Source organism: Miscanthus floridulus, chromosome 10, assembly GCF_019320115.1.
Source record: "Miscanthus floridulus cultivar M001 chromosome 10, ASM1932011v1, whole genome shotgun sequence".
NCBI lineage: Eukaryota > Viridiplantae > Streptophyta > Magnoliopsida > Poales > Poaceae > Miscanthus > Miscanthus floridulus.
In genome coordinates this window covers 61,141,523-61,162,995 of record NC_089589.1, presented here as the reverse complement: position 1 = coordinate 61,162,995, position 21,473 = coordinate 61,141,523, and the positions used below count along the sequence as shown (strand labels likewise).

The window sequence follows — 21,473 nt, the reverse complement described above, 5'->3', positions numbered from 1 at the left end:
TTACATTTGTTTTCATATTTCTGTCCGGATTCGGATTCGAATACGGATAGTGTCAACTACGTCGGATAGGATACGATTGGATATCGACATCATAAATATGTGATTTGAGTATTCGGATACGGATGCGGTATCAGATGTTGGATATCCGGACTCGGATACGGACAGATCTCAACCCCTCTAAACGGATTCGGTTTCGAATACGGTCGGAAAATATCCGTACCGTTTTCATCCCTAGCCGTGTGGGGTTGACTAGTTCCTGTGTGCACGAGGTGGGCAAGGCCCATGTAACTTAGTATATGATGAGCTGCGGAGAGTGGAGAGACAGGCATCACGAAATTTGTAAACAAACTCTGAATACTCGTTAACCCTGTCCTCGCCGATGCATCGTCTTCCTTGTGTTGTTCATCCTCCTCTGTCCCCAATTTCTCCACCATTTTCTCAAATCTGCTGTTAACACCGCCCTCCCCCCACACGCAGATCTGCAGCTCTCCCAAAACTATATTATATATACAAATTCAAGAGGCAATCTCATGTCGTTGTGCGTTCCAAGTTCCTGGATCCATGACGATCAGCTCGGCACGAGGGTCTCAGTCACCCACCTGCCTGCTCGCGCGAGGTTCTTGGCTGCCTGCATCACGCGCTCGTAGCTCACCCGCTCAGACTGTATCCATCTAATGGCTACACCAACACCAATGCGAGGCTCCCGTACGGCTGATCTGTATCTATATTTCAACTTTTATCTATGAGAAATCAATTTTTTTAGTTTTTGCGGCAATGCACGAAATTAGTTACCTAGCATACCCTTGAAGTCTGAAAGGTCATTTTACTCTATATGTCGTTGTTGAAAGAATCCTAAAAAAAAATACTAGACCATTGTATGATGCTGGCAGAACAACTCTTACGAGCTTGGAATCAATGTATCCAGCTATTCTCAACATCAATATGCATACGAGATTTATTTATGGGTTATTACACATGCACCTATTTTATTTATTGATTTTTGTAAAAAAAGCTCAAGGGATAAAGACGGTAATGAAAAAAAGCCCGCTCTCCTTCCGCTTCCAGCAGCCACCAGCCTGGCGCGTGAAGGATACGCGACGCCACAAAACTCATCTTCCGGGCAATAAAACCCTGTAGCGCATCGGCATCGCCTCCCAGAGCAATCCCCAGAGTGTTCGATTCCCGCAGCCTGATCTCGATCTCGATCTCGATCTCCCGACCACAGCTCCGCGCGCGCGCTTCGCGATCTCGACCCGGCGGCTCCCTCGATCGATTCCGGCAAGGCCGCCCGCTGGTGCTCCTCCCTCCTCGCCTGATGTCCGCAGGTGCTCCTCCCTCCTCGCCCAATCCCCTCTCCTCTCGAATCGTCGCCCCTTCGGATCCCGTTGCGATGCCGAGCCCTCCTCCGGCCCCACCCGCGGTGGCGGAGGATAAGGAGCGGCCATGGCCGCCGATTAAGATGAAGCGTTTTCCGTACGCCGTGTACTGCGTGTTCGGTGGCATGGGCCGCACCGGGGAGAACCTCCTCGCCGCTTGCGTCAGGATCCACTATCTGCTTATCATGGTCAATCTCCTCTCCTTCTACACAGACGGTGAGCAGGCCCGCTTCTGGACACTCGTCAGCCGCGTCGTGCAGTCCCTCTGCTACGCCTCCACGACGCTCATCACGTGCACGCTCATCACGTGCGTGTTCATCCGCTACTACATGCGCGTGTATGGGGAGTACCACGTGACGTTCGATCCGCCGCAGCAGCACCTGGCGCCCGCAGCGGCAGCGGAGCAGCTCCCACCTCCCCCTCCGGAGATGGACATGTGTTAGGTTTGGTCCGTGTGTGCGGTATGTGTTTTCTTGCTGGCCCCAGGTGCCTTCTCTAACCCATTCTTCAAGTATCTGTTTTAGTTGCTTAATTACAGGTGTTGCTGCTCTCCTTGTTCAAGGTACATTCCCTCCCAATCCCGGCCCTATCTTTGATTATATTCAGCATCTTTAATGTCGTATTGCTTAATTATGCAGCTATAAGTATCTGAAATCTGAAATACTAAGTTTTCAAACGGATTTTAGGTTCCATATATAATATAGTTTTCTGTTGCCCATATGATTTGGTGCAGATTTCTTTGCTTCTGCTAGACAATCTGTTTTCGATTTGTTTAGGCACCACTAGAAATTCGAAGATGCTTTAGGCGCTTCTGGTTTAGCCATTAAATGGTATGTTTTTCAATTCTATGCTCAATCTATCTTTTATAAAACAAGGAATCCACAATGTATTCATACTTAAGTAGTTGCATTGTGGTATGTTTTTCCGCGTTTATTACTTTCTGTCTTTTGTGTTATTTGTGATAAACAGGCTTTGTGATGAAAGGAACAATGGGAAGGACCAGCGTGCTGAAAAGATTTTGCTTTCTCTTGCCCTTACCTGCCGAAGGAAAGATAGAAGATAAATGGTGGCAAACATCAGTGGAAGCGCATCACTTGATGGCCCGATCTGAACGTGACCATCACAGAGAAGTGAAGTAAAAGAGCAACCTGTTGAGTGCCATGATAACAAAAATGCTAGCGCGCTAAATCAGGACAGAACTCAAGTAGAGCTGGAAAATACTGCAAACTAAGTGGGAGAAGAACCAAGTTCGAAGTTTTTAACTGGAATAGCTATTACTTTTGTGCAGTTCGAAGTTTCTCATTTGCAATAGCTACTTTTTATTTCATAGTTTGTTCAGTATCTTTAGGAAAGATTGAATAAGATATAGTTTTTTGTGTCTCTAAAAGAATTTCCAGTTGCCATTGTCTGTCCTGGAGTAGTCTGCTAGAAATAAATTTGTTTGAGTTCTTAATAATTTATCACTTTGTCTCTAGTTACTTGGCTTTCTTTTGTTTTCTGTGTTGTTTCTGCTGGGTTTTTGTCACTCCTGGTGACCCAAGTGTGACCTCTGTAGTATATGCAAAGAAATATTACTAGTGTTGAAAAAGGTCTGATTTTTTTTAAAAACAAAATGGTGTAGAACAAAGATTTCTATAGTTTATTAGTTACATGCTTTTCAGTATCTGACTGTAATGTGAAAATGGGACAATAGGCAACTAGCATCTGGTACTTCCATTGCACGCTGATTGGGAAGTCTAATTGAATTGTGGTTACTGCCTGACTGGTGGTGTTGGGTCTCACACAGAGGTGATATGCGACATGTGCCAATGGCTACGTGATCCCTTTCCGCAAAATGGAACAGCTAAGGATTTTATTTTCCCTTTCTGTGCGCATAAAAAATGAAATGAACTGACTATTAATACAATTGTACTGTGTCACACTAATTCTGTTTCATGTTTTGGAATCATGTAGTTACTTGATATATGCCAAAACTGCTAATCTGATAGTATTTTCTTGTTAGTGATGCTGATAGCTAATCTAACATTTTGTTTGCGTGACCTTTTGAATTATTATTTTGCAAACCTTCAGGTCCGGGGACAAAGATAATGCCAAATATCGTCTAGTTGGTGTCATTGAGCATTGCCGGAGGACCATAACACGGGGGCACTTTGTCGCTTATGTGAGAGAAAGCAGGATTGTCAGTGAGGTGGAGACAAGCAATAGCTCTTCCTCATGGTTTCGTGCAAATGATAAAAGCATTAGAGAAGTCTCCCTAGACGAAGTTCTCAAGTGCGAGGCTTTCCTTCTTTTCTATGAGAAGGTAGAAGCTTGAGACATGCATCATATTATGCCCAAGTAATAGCAATCAAATGGCATTGGCAAGTATGATTTGGTTTGCTAAGGATCCATTCAGTGCACTCAGTCCATACATGTACTGCTTTTGCTGAGGCATTGCAGGGCACCTGGTTAATGGCGGCTTGTAACCAGTTGGGGAAATTGTTACCTAATCTGTTCTTGCTCTTTTAGAAGGAATTAGGGCATGCTGTATTGGCTGAACAGGGTAGGAAATTGATCATAGAGTCACACCATGGCCTGGTTTTGTTAGATGATACTCGATCTTACATGCCAGGGGTTCACATTTTGTGACCACCTGCGATTTAATACAGATGTAAGGTGACAGGTGTTCATGATTTTGGTTATGGAAGCATTTACTTGTTTTGTGAATTGTGGTTGCCAAGGATTTTTCTGTTTGATTGCCTTGGAGAATGACAGTGTAGGGTGCTCCTGGTTGATCAAGATGGCTTAATTCTGATTTGCAGGCTGCTAGAACAATCGTTTTTTCACAATGCTGATTTGAAAGAAGAGCTCGATGAAAATTCAAGGGGATGTGTGTATTTTTCTTGAATACGCAGGATATCTGTGTATCATTGCATTATAGAGCGAAAAGGATTAGCCCCTTACAAGCACCACCACCTCACTCCTGGCCGGACTGTGAGGGGTTGTTTCAATACATCGAATCACTTAAACTAAAGGAACTAAGAAAGAGATGAGACCTGACCACAAAGAACACCGACCAACTAAACCAATGTAATCTATCCTAGCCCAACATCGTGACCCAGACCTAGCGTGAGCAGGCCACGCACTCCCGCCAAGCACCAAAGGTGATATTCGTTTCTGAACTCTTCAAGTGTCCTGGTGGTGCAGGGGTGAGACCCTTCAAAAACGCAAGCATTTCTATGCTTCCAAAGGATCTAGGAACCTAGAATGATCATTGTGTTCAGCCCCTTTTTCTTCTCCTTTGGAATTCTCTTGGTTGCTTTTCGCCACCAATCAGCGAATGATTTCTCTCGCCTTGTGGGAGTCCAATCTTGCAGTCCCAAAGGAGTCAGAATCCGTGACCAAAATTCTCGAGCAAGGACACATATAGTAAGCAGATGCTGGACCGTCTCATCTTCCTGATCACACAAGGGGCAGTGGGTTGGGTGAGGTAATCCTCTCTTGGCCAATCGGTCCGCCGTCCAGCACGGCTAGCCACAAAAATAATTTGCACTTTGCTGGTGTCCAGGATGTGTGTATCATGGTAAGCTGAGTGTGGATGTATTTGTTTTGGTCCGTGCATGTGGTATGTGTTTGCTTGCTGGCCCCAGGTGCATTTTCTAACCCATTATTCAAGTCTCTGTTTAGTGTTTAGTGTTGTTGCTCTCCTTGCCCTCCCCCTTCAGACCATATCTTTGATTCAGCATCTTTAATGTTGTAACTGTTCAATTGTGCAGCTGTAAGTATCTGAAATCTGAAATATTAAATTTTGAAACAGAAAATATCTGGATGTTAGGTTCCATATATAGTTGTCTGTGGCCCATATGGTTTGGCACATATTTCTTTGCCTGTGCAAGACTTCTGTTTCCAATTTGTTTAGGCACCAATGGAAACTGGAAGATGCTTAAGGTGTTTCTGGTTTAGCTATTAAATGGTATGTTTTTCAAATCTTTGTTCAATCTATCTTTTATAGAACAATAAGTCCACAATTCTTAATGTTGTAGATGATCGACATGCTCGTTTTAGATCTTCCTAGTGTAGGTTATCCTCTCCTCGATGCTAGAATCTGGGAGCATTTTAATGTTGCTGCTCCCTGCGTTGTATTTCTGTCAGTGTTTATAGCGTAGATTGTTCTGTTTACAATTCTACTAGTGTATGTTGCTTTCTTAGTTTCTTTTGTTAGTACAGTCATTGATTGGGTGCATTGCGCGATAGTTTCACTGTGTTTGACCATTTCTTGATTTTACAGCATGTAAATTCTTTTGTCACATGACCCATCTTTTAGCTGTGAAATTAAATGCCAATGTCTTTCATATATTTAACAACCTGACTTGATTACAAAAGATCATGAGTCCATGTTGAATCAGCACTAAGCATCTGAACATTGTTAGAAGTGCAATCTTTTTCTAGAAATTATTTCACTCGAGAAGGATGCATTTACTTGGACCTGTCAACATATGTATGATATCTAACGTCATAATGTTCAAGTGCAGGTTATGTTCAACAAGGATGAATGACCCGGTTCAGGCAAGTCTTCACCGACTACAAGTGGAAGACAGATGCTCAATCATATATGTTGTGCACATAGCATTGATGAAATACTGAGGCAAGCTTGTTTGCTAAGACAGTCTGAATCCTATGACGCAGATTCATTTTCTTTATATATAGTAGATTATTCCCCTTTTATGGGAAAGCTGATGTTTTGAATCTCGCTATGGGCATCAGATGCCAACCATTGTACTATAGGGCATAGGCATGCATATTCCATCACTATTATTTGAACCACTTAATAGTTTTATCAGGCTGCAAAAGCCTCAGCTTGGAATGGTAGTATATATATGCATATACGTGGCTCAATGGGCTTGCAGTACCATGTACATGGGAACTACAGCTGTACATGGACTGAGTGTGTTGTGTAATCTAAAAGTACATGGGAACTACAGCGTTTTATTTTGAATGTGCTTATCGAATTCAGAGACCATTCAGCCAGCAGAAGCATTACAATTCAGTATGTACAGATTATGTGTAGCCTACCTCTGAAAAACAGTTTGTGTCTGTCAGTGTGTTACAACTCACAAGTTAAGCTTGATCTGTTTTATCTGTTGGTGCGTCACAGACTGAGCTTCCTGTGTATTGTGTACTGCTCAAAAGAGTGTCGGTGTGACGCAAATTGGTATTATACTCAAAAAATAGTTTTCGCCTGATAGCAAAAGTTGTCATGAAAACCATGGTTTCAGGATGATGGCACTGCACCAGTTGATGAATCCGTTTGATTTAGGTCATAATTTGTTTTCAGAGTTGTCTCTTCGGAGACATCTGATAATTTGTTTTCAGAGTTTGAATGATAAATAGTTTTTTTAAGTTCCTGTAGTTAGTGGTTTGTTTGCAGGTTCTAGTTTATATCATATTTAAACATTCACTAGGTAAATGTCCATGCGTTGCAACGGGAACACATAATACCACGATAACATATGTATGAGCGTGTGTTATACTGTTATCTAAAATAGATACCACAATCATAATGTTTCAATCAATATTACATAAGTCTTCACGAAAGATATAAGTCTTCACGAAAGATAGATAGTTCAAATATAACTCTAAATTTGAATGCAAAACTAAAACATCAACTTCAATTGTCGCATCACTTCATGCCTACGATACGCGAAAGATAAGCTTGCACTTTTTTAGGAATCAAGTGCTACGGAAAGATAATCATAACAAGTTTGCGTTTCACAATACATGTTTTAGAATCTATTCTACAATTAAGATTATGTGGACTTGAACCTAAAAAATTATGTCTGGAGCTAAACAGGATAGTCTGTATGCAAAAGGCAGAGTTGGACGTGGCTTTTTATTCCATAGAAGTGGGTAATAAGATGAGCATTTCCTTGTGCAAGACCAAAATAAATATTTGTCTTCTTCCTGCAGAATCTGAGGTTAATTGAATTTAAGTCTTTTTTGTTGTGCTTGTTCAATATTCAATTTAAAATATTTCTTAGCCGTTCAATATTCAATTTAAAATATTTCTTAGCCTAAATTAGAGTATGTCTAACCGATTACTTGTCTTTCATCTATAAAAGACTATTATATATCCATATAAGTGACATCCTTTTTTTTTATTATTAATTAACGTGTTTTTCTCTTCTCCTAATCCCTTCCTTGTTATGGACTCCCCGTCCTCACTTTCCTCCTCACGCACGCTCAGCCACTCTCACTCCGTGTCGGTCCTTCTTTGTCATCGGCCAAGCCCCCTTTCCATCCCTCGGTCGCGGCCCCTCATTCGCCCCCTCGGACGCCGCCACTCGATCCCGCCGTGGCTGTTCCCCCTCCTGTGATCCCGGCCGTGATCCCCTCCGCTGCAGCTCGATCTCGCATCCGGCTGCGTCGCGTCATCCGTCAGCACTGCTCGAGGTTGCCCCTTGCCGTGTCCCCTCCGTTTCTGCCGCTCGAGCTCACCACAAGCTCCATTTGCTTGTGCACGGGCAGATCCACCGCTGCTCCTCGTCCCTCTCCTCCAAGCACTGCCTCAGTGCCTGCAGCACCGCCGGTGAGGCCCTGGTGTGTGGCCCTGCTGATGTTGTATGCATCAATGAATTTTTGAGGATTTAGGACCATAAAAGAGATGCACTAAATTTTTGAGGATTTCAGATCATACACTTGGTAACTTAGAATAGAAGATAGGAAGTGTTAATTAGGAAATTTTGTTGGATAATAATTCTTTTACTTTGCCTTTCAGGTTAGCCCCTTGAATCAAGAGTGTGTATTATTGAAACCATAAATAGAGAATTTCATTTGATCTTTTTGACAGGAAGCAATCTGTATTCCTTGGCTCACTTGATCTTTTTGAACCAAACTGGACTGGTTTCTGAATGTTGGCAGGTTGTGGTGGTGGACTTCATGGCTGATCAGCTCTGCAGGTTGAGATGCTTTATAAATTTCAAAAATTCAGCAATGGAATAACTGTATTGTGCCATTCAAATGTAAGGAACCATTTATGCAGTTTACTAACTTTCTAGAGCACCGGTTACAGTTTAGACTAATAATATTTATCACCTTGAGAAATGCTACATTAATTTTTTTGCAGCCACTACTGCTGAGATGGCAGACTGAAGTTAGTTCCAGCATTTATGCAACTCCTTTGATCGCTGATATCAACATGTATTTGTCACTTTAATTTAGAGTCTGTCTTTAGCATCACACCAATTCTGTTCTTCTGGTCAGTATTTTAATGCATTTTCCTTCATAAGATTTCATTATAGACACACTGTTAATGAAACTTTTTCTGTTGTGTAGTGATGGAAAGTTGGAAGTAGTGGTGCTATAATTTGTTCATTACTGGCACTGATGGAGACAAACTGCCAGGTGTTAGTATGCTATTTGCCTTCTCAAATTGTATGACTGAATTTGCCATGAACCAATGTTTGTCCATCCTGTTAGGGTGCATACAGATTAATTAGTTAGTATGCTATTTGCCTTCTCAAATGATGCTTCTACCATTAGTAATGGTGGTTCATTTAGCCTGTATTTTAGTAGCATAATTGCATGCGTGTCTATGTAAAAGATCATCCTTTAATGTCAAGCAATACTACTCAGTATCTCTGCAATTTTCTAGATTTTGTCCACTGCATTACTCTTTTCATTTATGAACTGTTCTTAGCCCATCATGGCACTGCTACATTTCATTGTTGGTAATGGTAATCATTTTTGTTTTACAGCCAATCACTCTTGCTTTGGTGTACGTTTGGAACAACACTAAAAGATCTACTATCAGATGTGACACATAGGTGGAGCGACATCTCGACTACTCAATGGGTGAGTAATGAGTAATACTAATGATGCATTATCTCGATAATACCTTACGTACATGATTGAGAATCAAATATACGTATATATGAAAAATGATAGTAGCATAAGTGATCATGCTTACCTGTATCTTGATTGAACGTTAATAAGAACTACATTAGAAGAAATTTTCCGTTCCACTCGCAGTAATCGGCGTGAGCTCCTAGTAAGGATCAGGTGCAGTTTGCGTCATCACCTGGGCGCAAACGAGGCCACACATTACTCAGAACTATGTATAAAAATAAGCCTGCATAGTTTGAAAATCTAAAACATGGCCTTTCATTAGAACCAATCTATGAGGGAATTCAGATATTTTGCACATGCCAACAAAAAATATTTAAATAGGAATGAGGACAAATAGCACACACACCTGCAGAAGTGGAGATTTAAAAGCCTGAAAGCCTTGATCCGAGGGAGCCACAACTTAGCTGCATATGCAGTACAAATGCTACTATAATGAAATTATTATAGTATTGCAGTTCATGTACTACCAATTTCTAGCAAGTCAAGATTTTTCTTTCCCTCACTTATACAGCACACCTGGCTGATGCTACCATCCAGATATAAAACCTTAGCACGGGCATTATGCTACATTCTGAATTTCTGCGAGTCTGGTGCTGGACAAAAGATCATGCAATTTTCTGATCATGGACAGCACTTGCAAGAAACTGGCCACTGACTGAAACGGAGAGCTTCAGCTGCATATACTGAACCTTCACATGAACAGGACTGAAATATTTTTCCATGACATACACAGATGCAATAGATTAACTGCTTGTTCCTAGAACTAATCAAGTTCAAGCTCTGTTTTAACAAACAGCCCTAAATTCAGGGAAAAAAGGCTCTTATCACTGAGAATAAAAAAACTGAAACCGCATGACAATACCAACTGGTCTCACAGATAGAGAATATCATGCTAGATAGGTAATGAGCCATGATCACAGTATAATGATATTCTTCTAGAAATTATTATAAATGTGTTGCAGAACTGAAATCTCAAAAATATAGGTACTGCATATAACTGGCCATGCAAGACAAACATAGCTTTCACTAAGTAATTTCACATATAACTCACATTGGAAAATCGGCAAACTCAGTTTCTGAATTTCATTCTCTTTGCAAGGTTGTAGCATGTTAGATCAAAATTCAAATGAAAAACAATATATGTACGTAAGTACATTGATGATGTACAGATAGAACATATATAGCTCTAAAACATCCCAGTTTGCCCAGCTCCATCTGAACCAAAAGATAATAGGTTATCAGAGATATAACCAAGGCAGTAATGAGTACATGAGATATTCTCCAAAGCTGCTGTATAGCAGTAACAACAAGATTTCAGAGTCAAACAGAGATAATGGAACAATACAATATTGGTATCCCAAACAAACATCCAAAAGTTCAGATAATAGTTCAGACATCTAAATTTGTAATTCACTCAGGGGAAAACAAATACATCCATCAACCATGGTGAGTTCCGCTAGAGAGAAAGTGTGAAGTAGATCATCCATAGAATGTTGGACCAGTTTGCCTTCAAAGAACTTATAAAATGACACTGAAAACTAATGTTCGAAACTGAGCCCGGCATGACAGAACTGACAGTAAAGATCAGCAATATTCAGAAAGCCATAACTTCTGCTATATTCAACGAAAAATTATGTTTCTATCAGTCTATTATTCCACATCCATAGAATTTCGTAAGTATCTACATAGGCAAGGTATGCTTTATTTAAAAAAGGAAAAAAAAGGACTTCTGGGGGAATACTTTGAAGAAGTTTAATATATCTAAACAGAAACTATTATGTGTAGTGATGTGCTCAGGTTCATAGAATCTGTGCAGTATTTCAAACTGTCCTCAATTAGAAACAAAGGTATTTTGTTTAGAGATGAAGTGCATTTTGTAGGCAACCTTAGGCTATGCTCAATTATACTATGCTGACCCAACATAATGGTTCCCATCTGAATCTGATCTCGCCATGCAGAAAATTTGTGTTTGCCCTTCTAACTGTGCATAGAGTTTTCAAATGTATTGCCTTGGTCCATAGTAAGAAACTTCTCCATAGTAGAGCAGTAATGATTAATGCCGATGTTTCTCCAAAACTACTTGTGAGGTATCACACATGCGGCAATTCAATGCTCTCATGGCCAAATTGAGTTCTTTTTCTTTGTTGGGTTGTAGCCTTGTTGGGCTGGATAACACGGGCTTGATCAATCCTGCTAATTCCCGTTGGGGTATGAATGAAGAAGCTATAAGCAACAAAGCCTGATCTATGTCCATCTCTCAGTTAATCAATTTCTATTTCTTTCAAAGTTTTAGATTTATTTTGCGATCTGTTGTTTTCAACGCATGGGTTAGTTTTCAGTTTCTGTGAATAATGGAACAGCTTCATGCCATTGGCCTAGTTTCGTACTCCAAACGTAAAATGTATATTTTGTTAACACTGCCTATTTTGTCAATTCACTGACAATGCATCTATGGTTCAAACATTTTCAGAGTCGATCAGCACCACCACGATTGAGATGCGAGGTACCTGGGAGGTTTACCGATGTACGAGTTGAAGACGTCGACGGAGCCACGGTAGGAGGTGGTGAGGAGGACGCTGACGACGTGGTCGCCGGCGAGGTGCCGAGGAGGACGCCGACGACACGTTTGCGGGTGTCGCCGGCGAAGGCGGCAGTGCCCCGATGGCAGGGCCCTATGCCGACGATCGGCGTGGATGTTCCGATGACGATGACGATGACGATTGGCGGCCGCTGGACGTGGGGCGCGATCAATGTGGAGCGTCAGCGGCCGGCCGGTCGTGGTGGCTTGGTGGTAGGGGAACGACTGAAGGGAGCAGGGGCCCGACGCGACCGGCTGGGCTCGTCAGCGAGCAGCCGCGACCTTGCTGGTGGCTGGGGTCGTCAGCGGGCAGCCACGGATCGCATGAGGAAGGGGGCAGGATCGTTGGTGGCTGGGCTCGTCAGCAGGAGGTGGGAGAAGGGAAAGGCATCGAGCAGCAGCTTGGCTCCTTCCTGCTGTGAGGCGTCGTGGGGGAGTTGTGGTCCCCCACGGTGGTCGGCGGCTTGCAGAGGGCCGGGGTGCCACGGAGGGGAGGGGAGCGATGCCGCGGAGGGGAGTGGAGCGACGAGTCGCGGGGGCCGGGGTGTCGTGCGCTCCTGCGCTGTCACGGAGGAGACCGAGGCAGCCACGGATCGCATGAGGAATGGAGCAGGATCCATGATCAACGTGTCTCGCGGCAATCTTTCCTACTGGGCGATCGTGGGATCAATGTGGCCCCACTTGGCGGTGCAGATAGACGCATGAATAGTAGGCCGATCTACCTTCCTTCTATGGCGGTGATTACCTTCCTTCTATTTGGCGGTGATTACCTTCCTTCTATTTCGCGGAGATGCACGGCGCACGAAGAAACTATGAAGCCGTGGGGTCGCACCCGGGGATGCATGGGAGCGAGCGGCTTCGGTGTCGCACTTGTAGACGGAATAGTTATGAATGTTTTAGTTATAGAGATTAGTGTGTCATTGTGTTCTTGTAGCTGATGCTTGTGGCCTTTCTCAACCAGACTAAAAAAAATCAAGTAGCTATTTCACCTTATCAAGGTAGCTATTTTGTAGAAGAGCTCCAAACAAAGTATTATTGCAACATAAACAATGCATGCAGAATTCATAGCTTTATTTGAAGCAACACGATAGGCCACAATGGCGGAAGAACTTTATTCCTGGACTGAGTGGTCAACAACATATCTAAACGACTAACCTTATATTGTGATAATTTGCCAGCAATTCTTTATGCCAGTGCCAAGTCAAGCGGTGCTACCAAACACAATAACTTCTTTTTTGACGCCAAACACACTAACTTCTAGTACCATGTTGTGAAAGTCAAGGTTTTGGGTTCGAGTCGTGGTCTCCTCGCATTGCACAGGCGAGGGTAAGGCTTGCCACTAACACCCATCATCAGACCCCGTATAGAGCGGGAGCTCTCTGCACTGGGTACGTCCTTTACAAAAGAAATGCTCGCAGATCAGCTAACTAAAAGCTTACCACCCAAATATTTAAGTATCATGTGGCCAGAATGTGTTTATTGGCAAACCTTCGACTCTAGTAAAAGGGGACCATTAATGCAACCATCTCTCTAAAAGATTAAGATTGATCATTTTGAGATATGGAATGGTGAACTGTAGTCACTGAGTTCAATAGCACTTAACTAATATATTGTAATTCTTTGGTCTTGGTGTGTTGTTTCATTGAAGAGTGATTATATGTATTAGACTAGAGGAGGATCAATTTTGGAATAATCTCTCGCGACAAGGCCTAAAGGACCAAGTCCTAGCCACTCAAGCGCCCTGATAGAGGAAGTCCAACCAATTCATGCTTACGGTCCCTATTACACATCACAATAACTTAAATGAGAGACTCGGTGCATCATGGAAACCAACGTTTCCCATGAGCTTAGCCACGCGTCCGACACTCCTAACCCTAACTCGATCTAGGGAGTGCTATAACTGACCGGGAGCCCGCCACCGCCCTGCACTGGCGACCTAATGAGAAGATGATGCCAACCACGAGTCTACACTGAGCTTTGATGTTGTAAACCGCAAGTCTACAACGAGGATGCCTGCTACACCATCAGCTCACAGTGGTGGATCGGCTTCATCCGCACACAAAGGTACGAACCTAAGAAATCTTAATCTCTAAATCGTAGTTGTTCTAAGGGTGGAGCAAGACAATTAAGATCCTATAAGTTCTAACCCTAGTTTGACATTTTTTATATTGGAAGATCCAAAAATTGCCAAAATTCACGAATTTCAGTTATTCGCCTGTTTTTTTTAGAAAAGGGAATATGTATTAATATTTTGGGCATGGCTAGCGCCCGGATGTCCAGACGCTAGCCCTCCGTTCTGATGCCCGCGCCGCTGCGCCTGCCTCAGCCTACTACACTTGTGCCGCTGCGCCTGCCCGCCCACGCCTTGTCTGCTGCGCTTGCCCACATTCCTGCTGTGCCTGCCAGCCCACTCATGCTGCTGCTGCATGTTGCATGCCGTCGCGCGCCCGCGCATGCACGTGGGCACCACTCGTGTCAGCGGGACCGCCTCCGCCTGCGCTCGCTTTCCGCGCTTGACACCGAGGCGAGGCAGTAGAAGACGAGTAGGGAGATGCAGCACCCTATCTAGTTTTGAAACATCTAGATACAACAATTGCAACATACGTTTAAAGACAATGAAACATTTGAAATATACGTCTGAAACACTTGCAAAAACACCTGAAAAACACTTGAAACTATTGCAAAACATACGCAACATTCAGATAAAACATTTGCAACATATGTGTGAAAACATATGCAACATCTAGATAAACACATTGCAACATACGTCGAAAAAAAGATGAAACATTGAGAACAGAAGCTTGGAACATACATGTAGAACCATTGCAACATATGCAACATCCCGATCTACTATTGCAACATTCATCTGAAACAATTACAACATACCTCTGAAATAACATGAAACACTTGGAATGTATGCTTGCAATATGCGTTTTTCACCCTTCTTCCGTGGGGTGCATAGTAGAGCGGGGAACGACGTCGGTTCCGGCCACCGATGGCCAAGGATGGTGGTGCGGCCTAGCAGCAGCCAGTTGCGCGTGCGCCTGACCTGCGACGGCCCCTTCTCCTGGCACCTGGCTTAGGCGTGGCGGTGGACGGAGCACGACATGGTGTGGCGGGGACGGAGGCGCCGCTGCAGTCACCGAGCACCTGCATGGAGCTTGGAGGCGGAGGGCGAGGCGCCGACCGGCGATCGAGTCCAGCACCAGCATCAGTCGGTGGGGCGACTGGCAGCGTACCTTGGCGGAGGATTCCTCCTCTGCGGGGACAAAGGCGCTGAGGGGTATGGGGCCGGGCATCGCGGGGGATGGCGGCGGTGGCGTGGCGGAGTGGGGCGGGCGGACGGCCGCACGACGCGGTGAAGCCGAGGCGGCACGAGGCGGAGTCAGGAATGTTTTTCTTGAGAGGTGGACGAATATAGGAGAAGCGGGCGAAGCGGAGTGGGATGTCGCGTCCGACAGGATGGACGCATGCGTCTAAGCGTTTCTGTAATATTCCAGCCTCTGTATGAATTGATACATGTAGCTGACTTATTTTTTTTCTTTTTTCTTGTTTTTGCTGAGGGCCTGTGACCAGGAACGGTCACCTGGAAGAATTCTTGGCCAGATTGATAGTTTAATTTGTATATAGCTTAATCCACCTTAACCGAACAATCCCTAAATAGTATCCTGATTCCTGAACTCTGGTTCCGTTCATGTTATGGACACAGCACTCTGTCCACGGAAGATTGCTATTCTGGCGACGGCTGTGACTTACCAAATTTTGTTTGGTAGGGATCGACTGAGACTTGCCCTTTATTTTCAAGGCGTGGCCATCGTGCAATAGAGGACGCAGTAAGGGCGCCGTGCAACATGACAACTCGTCAACTCGTGCCTTCATCGGTCTCCCGTTCCATAACAGATTCCGGCCCATATAAATTCAACAGCATCTCGTCAACTCGCGTAAAGTTTTCGGAACGTCACCCAGCAGATCGACAAGGCCATGGCGCCGGGCATGGGCAAAGAAGCCACGAGCGCCTGCCTGGCCGGCCAGGCGGCGCTGGCCGCGCGCCTCCTCAAGCGCATCTCCTCAGAAGCCGCGGCGGCGGGCAACAACCTCGTCTTCTCGCCGCTGTCCATCCACGTCGCGCTGGCGCTGATGTCGACGGCCGCCGCGGGCGACACCCTCGACGAGATTCTCTGCGTCGCCGGCGCGCCGTCGCTGGAGGAGCTCGCCCCGTTCGTGAGGGACACGGTGGTGGACGGCGTCCTCGCCGACCAGGCCGGCATCGGCGGGCCCAGCATCTCGTTTGCCTGCGGCACGTGGACTGACAAGGCGTGGCCGCTCCGGCCCGCGTACGTGGACGCCATGGTCGGGACGTTCAAGGGAACTCTTGGGCCGTCGACTTCCAAAACGAGGTTACTAACTAAATGAAAACGTACCTATGCTTGATGTTCGATATATATCTACCAATTCAATTGCTTCGTCAAACTTTTTGTGTGTGGATCTATATACGTACTTTATGTAGCTAACACTTAACATCAAATCTGAAGGTGTGTTTTTCTTGTGTGTATAAAGCCAAAAGAATCAAGAAAGCAGATCAACGCTTGGGTAGCCAAGGCCACAAGAAAGCAGATCAACGTCCAGGTGTTCAACCCCGACGATGACGACAACGCTGACACCGTGCACGTCATCGCCAATGCCATCTACTTCAAGGGGGAGTGGCGCAACCCGTTCAAGAAGGAGAACACCGTCGACCGTGTGAGTTCCACCGCCTGGACGGGAGCTCCGTGGAGGTGCCCTTCCTGCAGAGCTGGTCCTACCAGTGCATCGCCTGGCACTCCGGGTTCAAGGTGCTCAAGCTGCCCTACGAGATGACTAGTATAGTGCCCGTACTAACGCTACGGCAGCATCTATCAATACAAATCAAACAACCAACGGATATATCTTTTAGTAATTAAGCATAGAATGAGAAAATATTTATAATTCATGCAAAAAGCAATATAAACAGTTCCAGCAACAAACATCAGCAATCCGACCAGAACAATCAGTCAGGCAGTCATGATATTACCAAGAAGAAATTTATGAATGAATATCACTTAATCAATAAGCTGGTTCGATTTTAATGGACCTCAATGGCTGTGGCGCTGGCAAGCTGAAACAGATCTGCATAGGTAACACCTGAAAACTTGTCCTTGATCGGTTGGATCGGCTTCAGAGCATTCACAAGACCTATCATGAAACTAAATGTAAGAGTAGCCCCTCATCATTTAATTACAGATGATGGATCGAGAAGAGGAAAACAATAATGTGCACACAAAGCAAAAAGACCAAAATTGATCTAGCATAAACACAAGAGAATAGTTCTTCTGGGGCACTTTTTTTTTCCCAAACCCAATTCTGTTGCATAAACAGATGTGTAGTCAGCTGAGTAAACATATGGCCAACTAAAGTTGCATGAGTTCCTTACCCAAAACATGGCAAGAGGAGAAAGAAATAATGTACCAGGATGGGATGGCAAGAGGTGCCTTGAGCAGCTGCCTGACGTCCTCCCGGGCACTATGGTGCCAAAATTTTATAATTTTTTTTATCAACAGTCCAAACTGCAATGGTGCTAAAGTTTAATAAATCCTTTTATCAACACTAATCTGTGATGAAAAGAGCACCGAATAGAAATATTTATCAGTGGCAAGTACATGCAGAGCCTGATATAAGGGAGCAAGTAAATGATAAAAATCGAACTGATCAATCGATATATCTCAATTCTCATAGTATCTACCACCATCCAGTTACTCAAATTGTGCACCCAAAAAGTGCCCGAACAAACACCATGTGGACATTAGCCACCAACACAGAGGAGTTTATTATTGAAGCTTGATTCTAATTGCTGTGCTAGGTTATGCAACATAAGTCACTGACTGCTTTTTTTTTTGAGAAACGCAAGTACACTGACTGCTATGCTAGGTTCTAACTTCTCAATAGTTGAATGATGTGCACACTGTGGTTAGAAATTTGACCGCTAGCTCGATCTTCCTGCACAAATAAAAATGTTGTTATGAAGATGTAGATTACAAATGAGAAGAATAGAAATAAGGTTGATCTAAACAGGATTCAAAAAATTATTCCAGCATCAATTAAGTAGCACTGAAATGTTTGCTCCTGTATGAATCAGAGAAATGTCATACGGTATTCATGGACATAATATGTCAAATTTGCCCATCTTGCTGCTTCTAACATCCCAAAAAGTAGTAAGAGAAAGCACTATTTGACATCAATGTGATTATTGTGCAAAATGAACAAATATGAAGCCAAGCTAAAAAAAAATGCCAACAACAAAACTGTATCTCTTATAAAATCCTATTTGCACTAAATTAAGCAAATTATCCGTGCTAACGCCACAGCTTCATTTCGGATATGGACATGAAAACAACCAAACGACGATATTTTTTCCATAGTTCAACTTTCACATAATTGGATATGACCATGTATATAATTCGAAAAACACTTATGCATTATAAGGCATAATAAAGTTATGTCTCGCCTTAACCATCTAATTTACAATTTGCCTAAGACCTTAAGTAGGCCTTGGATCTTCAGGGAAGATGTGAAAACATTTATTTGCACGGCTCTTCAAGATGTTCACCAAAAATTCCGTCATTGGTGAAGTTGATAGTTGTGCATGGCAGATAATAAGTTAACTTATTAATTTGCTATGTAGTGCACAAAATATACATAGAGAATATATATGCTCATAGGGTTGATTAGTGGCAATCTTACGCCATCCCACGACCGCATGAAACGGTATACAAGGAAGCCTCATAGAATAGGCACCGGTGAAACAAAATTCTGAATTCTTAGTTAGGCATCAAAATTACCAAACTTCAAAACTCTCACTGTAATTTTTAGAGTTATCAAGGCTCTTGTTCTGCATATACTCTCTTCAAAACATTGCCAGCTACAACTAATCAAGATTGCAGGGTGCAAGAGATAGAGGCAAACTGCACATGTTTGCCTACTGAAACCAGTGTATTATTTATTGATCCCAAGGTCTGAAAGTTACAGCTAACTTTCAAAATACTTAGGCCCCAAATTAACTTGCAACACACACGAGGAACAAAATTGTATGATCTATCTATCTCATATATAAATCATATAATCTGGAAACATTTATAATGCCTCAGCCCAAATGCTAAAGTGATCTGCAAAAAAATAATGAGAATTACTATTATATAGTACAAGCCCCGTAGCAGGTAATTAGCTGTGTAGAAATGACTTCCAGGAATCTAGTTGCAGACATGTATTACAACAGAGTTCAGAGTTCAGAGAAGTATGTTTATTTGATTTGATAGCGTTGCCGTTGCTTTATTGTAGTTTCGTACTCCCCCATATTCCCACAGTGGAAACAGCTAACCTCATCTATGGCACTGTCAAAGACTAAGGACATACAGATAAAAATGAATGGAGGTAGCATACATAATTGTACAGAACGGTACCTTCAAATGGTGCTGCCTTCTGGCCTGCCACTCAGACCATTGTTGCATTAGTTGCATAAGCTTTCTTTTGCTTTCCCTGAGATATTAAGATACCAATACTTATTAAAAATAACCAAATGGTTTTAAAATATTTTCCGGAGCATGAAAGTTGCTACCACAAAATGTCATGTGCTAGAAGACTCCTTTGATTCCACACGGGCTCTTTTAACTCCTCTCGAGGCTAAAAATGCCATATCAAGGAACAACAACAGCTATAAATTTGCCCCAAGTCACAATAACATGTGTAGGCACTACTAGACATGGGTTCTTTGCCGAGTGCCCTAAACGCTCGGCAAACCCAAGTTTGCACTCGGCAAAGAGTTTGCCGAGTGTTACACTCAGCAAAGACCCGCCGACATAGCTTTTGTCGGCAAAGGATTCTTTGCCGAGTGCAATATATCGGGCACTCAGCACTTGGCAAAGAAAAGTTGACCTAACGGAGACCGCCCATCTGACGTCCCCTTTGCCGAGTGGTGACGTGTCGGGCACTCAGCAAAATATTTTTTTATTTTTTTTCCAAAAAATTCTTTGCCGAGTGCCACAACGTCGGCACTCGGCAAAGTGCCCAGTTTTGCTGAGTGCTTTGGACCAGGCACTCAGCAAAGTGCCCAGTTTTGCCGAGTGCCATGACCATAGCACTCGGCAAATCTGGGAGCTGAGCCGGTTTTGCACAGTTTTGCCGAGTGCTGTTGTCATGGCACTCGGCAAAGGCACCTTTGCCGAGTGTTACACTCGGCAAAGCTGGGAATTATTCTTTTTTTTTGTTTTTTGCTTCCCATCTTTACAGACGAACAAATCACATATTCACAACCATCACATGCCCAGAATCACAATATATATCACATAAATGCCTCGTCCATAGCAATATCCATCACATACACGATATAGATCACAATGTATATCACATCCACATCCATCACAATATCCACATCCAACACAACCATCACAATATCCATCACAGGATCCAACACAAGTCTAAGTCCATGAAACATAAGAAAAGAGACCAATCTAAGGTACCTACTGTAACAACCCAAAAAAAAATCCACACTAAAAATACGAACTACAAAATTTTTCTTAGAACACCCATGTGATGATGAGTGTCATGTATAGAAAACCCAACCTAAGAGATGCATTAGGTCTAACCCCAACCCACGTTAATACATAAGCATGGCATGCCATTAGTTAATTGTGTTTATTTAAATTCTAACAAATAAAGTGTTGCATACATTGATTATTCAAAATGTGATTTGGATTTCCATTTGAGTTATGATATGCTTAACAACTCCAATGAATATGGTGCACCAATTTGGAATCCAAATTTAAAAACCAAATTTGAATTCAAATCAAGGAAGAAGAAAAAGAAAACAGAAAAAGAAAAAGGGAAGAAGAAGGCCGAGCAGGGAAGAAGAAGGCCTCGCAGGCTCAGCCTGCTCGGCCCACGCCAACCAGCCAGCCCAACCGGCCTGCCAACCCCCTTCCTGTCTTCCCAGCATGCGCGCGCGGCCCATGAGCCGGCCCAGCGCATCGCCCACGTCCGCGCACCCGTCAGCCTCGCTCGCAGCAACTGCCCGCTGAACCCCGCATGTCAGCCACCCCCATCTACAGTGTCGTCTTCCCCCACGCCTCAACCGCCGCGCGACCAAAGGCCGACAGCAATGGCAGGGGCGGGCCAGGGGGTCACGCCCGGGGCATGACCCTATCCCCCTTGCACCACGCCCACGCAACCACGCGCACGCCGTTGGATGCAAGCGAGCGCCCCCGATCGCCCCTCGATCTCCATCCGCCGATCACCGAGCTCCAAGGCCGAGCTCGGCTATAAAAGCCCCGGCCCCGGAGCCCTAGCTTGTCCTATCGCCCAGCCGCCACCGTGGTGGCCATCCACTGCGCACCCAAGCCGAGAGAGAGAGGCAAGAGAGGAAGAAGGAAGGGAGCGGGAGAAAGAAGAAGGAGCCGCCGATGGAGCACCTCCGAAGTCGCCGGAGCAAGAGCGACGCCGTCGTCGTCGTCACGATCGCGGGACGACACTACACGGCACTGCTTCCGGAGCTACACGGCCACAACTCGTCACTGCACCGCTATCCCCTCTACCACAACACCTACGGTGAGCCCCCGGTTCATTCCTTG

General features: G+C 44.1%; 2 protein-coding genes and 1 long non-coding RNA gene across 8 annotated transcripts; all 3 read left to right on the top strand.

Moving 5' to 3' along the window:
* The first annotated feature begins 1,064 nt into the window (after positions 1–1,064).
* On the top strand, positions 1,065–4,082 carry LOC136484772 (uncharacterized). The gene is made up of 2 exons (XR_010766203.1): positions 1,065–1,325; positions 1,590–4,082. It is a non-coding gene; the product is annotated as an uncharacterized lncRNA (long non-coding RNA).
* Positions 4,083–7,564: 3,482 nt separating this feature from the next.
* Positions 7,565–12,964, top strand: LOC136484770 (uncharacterized). 6 transcript variants are annotated; one of them, XM_066481726.1, is made up of 6 exons: positions 7,565–7,805; positions 8,274–8,374; positions 8,479–8,610; positions 8,688–8,758; positions 9,110–9,206; positions 11,731–12,964. In XM_066481726.1, exons 4-6 carry the CDS (start codon positions 8,739–8,741, stop codon positions 12,541–12,543), a joined length of 930 nt encoding a protein of 309 aa, XP_066337823.1. In that variant the 5' UTR covers positions 7,565–7,805; positions 8,274–8,374; positions 8,479–8,610; positions 8,688–8,738; the 3' UTR covers positions 12,544–12,964. The 6 variants fall into 6 exon arrangements, with proteins under 6 accessions (XP_066337823.1, XP_066337822.1, XP_066337820.1 ...); XM_066481725.1 differs by having other exon boundaries at positions 7,565–7,941; positions 8,479–8,552; XM_066481723.1 differs by having other exon boundaries at positions 7,565–7,941.
* A 2,855-nt stretch (positions 12,965–15,819) lies between these two features.
* Positions 15,820–16,695, top strand: LOC136488738 (serpin-Z2A-like). Its single transcript, XM_066485564.1, has 2 exons — positions 15,820–16,235; positions 16,371–16,695. The coding sequence occupies exons 1-2, from the start codon at positions 15,820–15,822 to the stop codon at positions 16,693–16,695; spliced, it is 741 nt and encodes a 246-aa protein (XP_066341661.1).
* The last annotated feature ends 4,778 nt before the right edge of the window (positions 16,696–21,473 follow it).

Coding starts and splice junctions, on each gene's coding strand:
- LOC136484770 (XM_066481726.1), top strand. CDS start 8,739: ATGGAGACAAACTGCCAGGT. Junction 8,759..9,109: donor ATGGAGACAAACTGCCAGGT/GTTAGTATGCTA, acceptor TTTGTTTTACAG/CCAATCACTCTTGCTTTGGT. Junction 9,207..11,730: donor ACATCTCGACTACTCAATGG/GTGAGTAATGAG, acceptor AAACATTTTCAG/AGTCGATCAGCACCACCACG.
- LOC136488738 (XM_066485564.1), top strand. CDS start 15,820: ATGGCGCCGGGCATGGGCAAAGAAGCCACGAGCGCCTGCCTGGCCGGC. Junction 16,236..16,370: donor CCGTCGACTTCCAAAACGAG/GTTACTAACTAA, acceptor TCAAATCTGAAG/GTGTGTTTTTCTTGTGTGTA.